This window comes from Aspergillus nomiae (assembly GCF_001204775.2).
Source record: "Aspergillus nomiae NRRL 13137 chromosome Unknown contig00229, whole genome shotgun sequence".
NCBI classification, from domain to species: domain Eukaryota; kingdom Fungi; phylum Ascomycota; class Eurotiomycetes; order Eurotiales; family Aspergillaceae; genus Aspergillus; species Aspergillus nomiae.
In genome coordinates, this window is record NW_015378284.1 from 36236 (window position 1) to 44273 (window position 8038).

Genomic DNA, 8038 nt, shown 5'->3' on the forward strand with positions numbered 1-8038 from the left:
ATACCGCACTACAAGACAAAACAATACTTAAAGTATATATAAAGTATAACATAGGTGTCTTTTTGGCATACCCTTGCCTGCTACCCCAAACAGCACAAACGAAGGATACGGATAGCTTTTATTAACCATGTACCACACCTTTTTTTCCCCCTTTATTCTTCTACCTTCATCCAAAGAGGGGAAAGGTAAAAGAAAATAAATAATATATAGCAAAAAGAAAACCATACACACGTATTGATTCGGTTATAGAGAAGACTCTAGAGTTAAACTGTGAGATCCTGAGCATCAATCTACACGCCTCTGCTTCTCTTTCTTCCTCTTCGCCTCACCCAGGGTAAGGTGTGTGGAATAGCTGCACAAGCCTCTCCCCTACAGCCGGCTCAATCTCTGTGCCATCTCGGGCGATTTTGATTTCTCGGTTTGCGTTCCAAGGGTTCCGCAAACCTCGTGTGCGGTAGAACGGGACTCGTTCTGTCGAAAGCCATTGGATCCGGAACGGCTTCCCTATAGATTGGAACCCCGACTCTGATACCTCCTCGGCTACGTTTGCAACGCTCTTATCAATCTTGTTTCCGCCTTCATCTTCTGATGAGTCTGCTTCCCAGAACACTGTTCCCCGCACAATATCATTGATGATCCGTCCATTTGGGGCGGTGGACGTCGCTAGAGTTGGAGTCAAATCCAAGTCCTCAGGCTCGGCCTGGATGTGGTTAGGGCGAGGCAGCATCTCCATACTCAAGCCGTCGTCCTCTTGGATTGGTGACACCATCCGAGCGTACCCATAATACTCGCCAGACTTGTTGGCCGAAAAGACAAGGTAGACATTATCAGCAGTCTAGTTTCTATTTGTATTAACTCAAGGTACTCTCCTCTCTGTGTCGCCTTCCACCTTTGTTTGGATTTTGAGACTCACCTGATAGGCCTGGTTCAAGGTGCCCTCGTTATGCGCCTGCGTTGCCCAGATCCCACTTTGTCTACTTAGCTCGAGGTCATCCATAGATAGGCTTTTGACAATGAAATATCTGTTTGGCATTCGAGGCCTTGAATATTTGCTATCAGCTATCTTTTCCACCAACATATTTCCAATCTGCTCGTTGTGTATAGTGACAGCACCGTTATCAGCTTGAGATGAACAACATGATGAATCAGGCTGCGGAGCAGGAGACATCGAATCCCGACGCAGTCGACAGACGAGACGTGCTCCATGGAACCTGGTGTCGTGGAATCTTGATAGTGCTGCAAGGCACGCCACCTCCGTCTTATAATTAACAAAGGCACAGTTGCTTTTCGATATGAGAAAGACACTTTCGACATCTTTAGTGGCATCCCGTGCGAAGTAGTCTTTCAGTTCATTAATGTCTGTTCCAGGGGGTAGATTGCCAACCCATAAAGCATTACCAGATTGCTTTGGCTTCCTTGGGGGTCCTCGCGGTGCTATGGTGCTGGTAGAATTGATTGGGTGTGAGGCTGCATCTACCAAACGAATGTCAGCCTATGATAATAAAGGTGGATCATGAACCATTGATTCTGCCGCATAATTATTCCTTTTCTGCTTACCCATTGCAGAAGGCTGAGCTTGCGTGGATCTCATGGGAGTTGACCCGTCCACAATAGTCTTTGAGACGTCATAGCCCGACTCTGAAGTACGTGACATGGGCCTTTTTGAAAGGGTTGCTGATGTTTTAGAAGAGTTCTCTTGAGTATTGTGGGATGCACGATGTGGATGTAAGTGGATTGTCACATTCGCTTGAACTGCACTCTGCCCATGAGATGCCGCATATGTAGGAGGGGCATAATAAGTTTGCTCGTATCTGGCTGGCGGGATTCCCAAGTGCGCTGGTGAGCTGTAACCTAGTGGCTGATACCCAGTATGCTGAGGTGATATATGTTGTTGTTGTTGTTGTTGCTGCTGCTGCTGTTGCTCGTGTGAGTGAAGTGAATATGCTTGAGGGAATAGGTTATTGAAATGCACATTCATATTTGGTGTCGTCTCGGGGAACAATGGTAAAGGGTGCATTGATGAGTATACCACTCCATGACCAGGCCCTGTAGGGACAAAGTGCTGCGACATCACACGCCGGTCAAAAACAACAGTGGGAGCTTGGTAACCGGGTAGTGCGGACCTCATGCCGCTCATACTCAGCGTCGCAAAGGGTAATCCATTATGTCTCACATAAGTAGTATCTTCAGGATGATGATGTATATTACGTGGTCGAGAGTCCTGGAAGAATCCAGTGTCTGTACGATGCCAGCTTTAATATGGAGTTTTTCCGTTGCTCGGCAACTTATGACTATAACAGGTGGTACTTACCGGACTTTTGAGTTGCTGTTGCCGATGAGTTGGCCTTATTAGGGTTTGACGATGGGCTACCTGGTGTTGCCCTTGCTGGTTTCGAATCGCCTGAAGAAGCATTATCTGCAGTGTTCGTCATGACAGGATCTAGAGTACCAGAAACACAGTGCAAAAGTAAGCCTCCAAGCAGTTAGTCGACTATCAACAGTACATAGTGCCAGCTCTCCAGTATAGAAAGGAAACTACAGCACATACCTTCCTCTCCAAAGTTCTTTTACCTGTGTGCAATCGTACTTGATGTTGTAGTAGCACTCACTACAGCGACAGTGATATGTCCATGCGTTAGAAAATGCCGTGGCCTCTGCAAAGTAACTCTCAAAAATCTCTTCAATGTGAAGCAGTTGGATGGATAGAAGAAGGACGCTGATAAATAGGGGCGTATGGACTCCAGGAGAAACTGGAAAAGAGGGAGAAAAAGAGAGAGAAGAAAAAGGAAACGATATACACAATATAGATAGAACAGGAACGGCGGGTATAGGAGGAGGGGTAGGGCTATTCAGGAAGAGATGGAGATGGAGAGAAAAGAAAAGAATACACTGGATACTTTGGGTGAGGCAAATTGGAATATGATTCCTAGCCCAACGAGCACAGCGGGAGTGGGAGGGGATCGAGGGCAGTTATTGAAGAGATACCCAAGCTGACAGCCTAGCGGTTGTACTGAGGATTTCTCGGATGGTACGATATTGTAATAGGGGGTTTCGACTGTGGAAATGGGCGTAAGTAGAGTCAAAATGTACGCACACGCACATGCCCAGTAGTATGGGCCCTCCTCCCTAATCTCTCCTCCCAAACAAACCCTTAATCATAGGATAATCTTCATTATGAATGGGTGGGGAATGGTGAGTGGCTAGAAGTAGGCGAGGGAATAGCTTTGCCATAAGAATTCCAGAGGGAGGCTATAGGCCACAGGCACAGAGCAGATGAGGCTCAGGCGAGAGCAGAAACCAGAAAAAGCGATATTCAGAGGGTGATGCTCGTGCTAGTGGCAGCATCCCAGAAGTGAGAAGACAATGGCAGCAAACATACGGTAATAAGTGAATGATGGATAGAGCTTAGTGGCTTTTGGATCACGCCAAAAGGGGAAGAGAGCAGCCAGGAATGGCTCGTCTTCTTGGCTCTCATCTCTAGTGTGACAGGGAAGAGGATGAAAAACAACAACAATAAGAATGGTACAACAGGAGGACCAAATATGTTTGTCTGGTCGTTGAGCTGAATACACCGACAAGGATGACGATATTTCTTGGATAACTTTGGGCAAGGTAAATGATGAATGCTGGGGAAACGAAGGGATAAAGTCGCCGGTAACATAGAATAAGAAGCCTTCTCACCTTATGTTTCTTACTTTTGTTCTGTTTGGTTCTTTTGGCCCCCCTCTTCACAGGGCAGCAGGACTGAATGACTGACGGTGGAAACGATTCTGGTTCTGTGGATCGATCACCACTATATAGACAGAAAAGATATACGAAAAAATGAGTAATAGGTGGAAGATTGCTATCTCGTCAACAAGAACTCCTGATCTCCAATCGACAAATGAGTGGATCACACAATTAAGTTCGGTTTTAGAACTGTGGGTGTGGTTTGGCTTCTTTCGTAAACGTACACCCACTAAAACTGAGGCGGTAAACTAGGCATGAAGAGAAGGGGCGAGGGATAAATAATGAGTCCGGAAAGAGAACCCTCCACACTCAGTATAGTCCGTAGAAGATCACTGTCAAAATGTGGATAAGACTTCCGGTGTGGAAAGAGATGGGGCACTTGGAGACGTGTTCGTCTGGGCTCATATAGAGGGCTAGTAATATATCGGTAAGAGGGGAACTGTACAGTGGCGGCCAGACAGCTAACGGGACAACGAATCCAGTGATCTGCAGAATATTCGCTGCCGTTTCTTCGTTATCTCCCGGGCTTTGCCCTCTATCTACCCTACCTTTTGGTGTTTGTGGCGGTGGCCGTGTCTTGTGAGGTAGTATCCACAAGCGAAGCTTCACCTCAAAATGCGAGTGTTTTCAAATACCACAGGAGAAGATATAACCTGATTCGTGAGCTGAAGTTTCCAAAAAAAGGGCCAAGATTAGGCAGATGTTAATGACAGTAAATCGTAGGATATTTGATCAAATTGAAGCAAGAATCGGGACACAATGTTTGAGATCTTTCACCTGAGTGGAAAGATCCGTGGCGGGTCCAGTATTATTGAAGTATAAATCACAGATATCGAGAAATATGATTGAAAAAAGGCCATTTGTCAAGAATGGCCTCACAAGATCCAAACAATGGTTTATTTCTATAGAAAGGCAAAGAAAAATGTGAAAAAAAAATCCAAATAGAACAAAGGAAGAAGAGAAAAATATGGTGGAAAGGCATGGTTTAGTCAATCACGAAAAGAACCTACAAGCGCGGAAAGGCATGAAATGCAATAATCATCCCAATGACTGGGTTCTCTCACTGATGATTGGGTGCCGTTGGCATATCCCCTGACCCAGTGGGAACGATGGATCCATGGTCGCTTCAACAGCTTGAAAATGTCGAGTCAAATTTCAAGGGCTGGAGGGCTTGGGCCTAGTGGGTGCAATTTCATCGAACACGAATATACACTGGTGGCAAATGCTCAGGAGGTAGAGCTGACATCCATTGACTGGGTGCCGATCACATCTGAATCGATAGGTATGAGGCAATGGGTCTATGTGGATGTGATCATGGCTGAAAGAAGTATACGTAGTGGTATAAAATGGTAGCAGAAGTATATTGATCTACACACAGAAGCCAACAAGAGTCATGCAACGGCGTGACTACATCCAACAATATGGTTAGTTAAGGATTTAGGGGTCCCGGCCTTCCGATGCCTGACTGGCACCAATAAGTGGCGAGGATCGGCGTATTAAAGGACTCGATCGTCAGTGGACACCATGATCAATGCATGAGCTGTGGCTTCATACATATATTCTACACGGTAGAGCATCTGACAATCACATAGACGTGATGTAGGATAATAATGAGATCATATCTGCCATTGTGATTGAAGAGATAGGCAACATTTTTGATGATGTCTATCAGATGTGAGGGACGGGATGAAGAGAGATGGACTGACCTGCAGAGTACTGCTATCTGAGTCTCGATTCTGGTCATGAGTACACCAGCAGTGGGGGCAAGTCATCAGCGTCATAACCCTCCCGATGATTGTGGGAATTCTAAAAAGAGAACGAGAGGGCCAACCAAGGAGAATTGTGGGCGGGGAGGGGAGGGGAGGGAATAAGATAAAAAAAATAATTCTTATGAAAAACGAGATCAAAATGAAAAATCCCCACCTGGAGGAAGACGAATTAGTTGATCATAGCCTAAGACGGAAGGCCATCAGAATCATAATGGCAGGGGGGTACATTCCCACTAGGGCCCGATCTCCATGCTGCCCAGTGAAAACAATGGAAGATTCTGATGGGCTTTGAGACACGGTAGTCGGATGGAGACGTGGCGCTGGGGGCGCAACACCAACAGCACCACTTTTATCATTTCGGTCTTCCCCCTCTCGGCGCGTGTCCTCTGAGAGGAAGAGGATCATCTATGATCTACCTGCAAGCCCATTATTTCCACAGTCATGATCCAGCAAATGGGATTGAGTAGGACCAAAGGAAATACTGTGTATAAAACTCGATGGAGTGAGCCTTAATCAGACAGCCTCTTCAGGTGGCGTTGGGAAAACGAACCACTAGTCCAAGCCAGATACAGTGTAACTCCCCATCAATAGCGAGATTCCAAGGCATCCACTTCCCCCTAAAAGGAAATGAAAAGAACTGAACTGAACTGAAAAGAACAGAGAAGAACAGAGAAGAAAAGAGTAGCAGTACTCCATCGTAGGCTTCAAGCCCGCCTCTTAAACGCCGAGGGAATTCAACGTACCAAGGCCCCACCTGGCTATTTACTTATCGGGTACTACGCCTGGCCACTGAGCATAAGTCCTACCAAGTTTATTATCAAATCTAGTACATTGGGCTGTGCCACCCTTCACGCTCCAAACAAAAGTGAGAAAGAAGAGGAGAAAGAGGGCATTTTAAAATAAATCGATTTATAAAGGCGGGATAAAGTACTGTGTATCTAATTTGAGCCCATCCTTCCTACCATCCATATACCAGAGATCCACCTGACGGGATGAGATCCCAGCCAATCAATAATTGACTCAATGAACTTCATCTCATCTTCTCTGGGCCAAAAAGGGACTGTCCGACTGTCCCATAGAAATCCCATAGTGCAAAATTGTCTAGCTCACCACCATTTAAAACATTTTCCTAACTCTCCTAGTCTTACAATCTCTACTCGAAGATGATCCTCGTAGTACCAGTAACAAGGTTAGGTTTCAGCAATGTCTAGGCTCGCCGGAAATCTGATGACAATGAACGTGATTGGCGGGAAACCCGTACACCAGCCTGTAGGCCTCGATATACAGTGGACAGTATACCCCCGTGCTTAGGTACTACACAATGAGCAGTAGTAAGGATAGTAGGCCCGGCCAGGCACCAACTTGAAGTATACCAAGTCAACACTATCTGGTTATAAATGGGTATAATCATAATCATAATCATTGTACAGGCTATCTGACAGTCAGACTTGTCCTATAGATAAGCCGGGCCCCTTGACTCACAATTCATCCACCACAATCAGAAGGTAAAATACTGCGCAGTATCAATGGGGACCACACCTGGCAATTTTACATCTCCTGGGACTAACATCCACTCAGGTTGTAGGGAGACTTTATCCATTAGTATATGGTCAAATAGAGGCTAAAACATGATCACACTACTGAACTTGCTGCAACCACCTTCTTTGTCCACTACTGCTTGCAATTTCCTCTTCCAGATGCTTGGCTGACATGCACCCCTGTCTGTGGAGCGAACTACCTCGTAGTACTGTGTACGCGTAGATGATTGATGTTTGCCACCCGCAGAGAAAGCAAGTGGGCCACACCATCTATTGCCAGGAATAGTAAAAGCTTTGATTAATAAGTGAATAGATAGACATTGTGTAGTGACACATACGTCAGATATATACACAGTATAAGACATCTACGTAGTAAATGTGTGGCTTGCTAGAAGAATGAAACTGCAACCTTCTGCAAGTGTGTATATGACGTCATAGCCCATGTTCAATGTGTGTCCACACTGTTGGCTCCATCACATCTATCTCGATGTAGATCTCGACTCGTAGGGTTTGAGTTTGACCAACTTCCATTTCGCTTCCCTTTCCCACTCTTCAGCTTTTATAAAGTTGTTATTCCCACTGTTAGATTGGGAGGGTGGAAGGGGGATGGGTGCCCAGAACAGTAGTAGTGTGCATCATTGTCTATTAGGGCTAGATCATACAAAGTCATTTGTACTGATACCATCGTGGCCTTCTGCAACGCCACCATTCACCTAGTGAGTCATCGGCTTCTTTTAGCAAAAGAGGTCAAGAGGTTTGAGAGGCTACTCTCGGAGAAAAATGAGACCATTGAGCCTGTTTTTCTATCCATGTGTGATGTATGTTCTGAATCAACGAGCCCGCAAAATTCGCGAAGGGTAGAAGTGTGGCAAATTGACAGTTGTCCATCCATTGGCACTATGTCAGTACATGAAATTATTCTATTGAAGTGAGAAGTGATTCTACTGATTAGTATACTAGTACTTTATACAAATATTTACAGGAGCAGCTGAGTGACATGTG

General features: G+C 45.5%; 1 protein-coding gene across 1 annotated transcript; it reads right to left on the bottom strand.

Moving 5' to 3' along the window:
- Nucleotides 1-325: 325 nt before the first annotated feature.
- ANOM_008859 (putative YT521-B-like splicing factor) lies at nt 326-2432 on the bottom strand (the record flags this gene model as incomplete). The annotated part of the gene is made up of 4 exons (XM_015554115.1): nt 326-835; nt 914-1473; nt 1558-2238; nt 2312-2432. The coding sequence occupies 4 exons, from the start codon at nt 2430-2432 to the stop codon at nt 326-328; spliced, it is 1872 nt and encodes a 623-aa protein (XP_015404998.1).
- Nucleotides 2433-8038: the final 5606 nt, after the last annotated feature.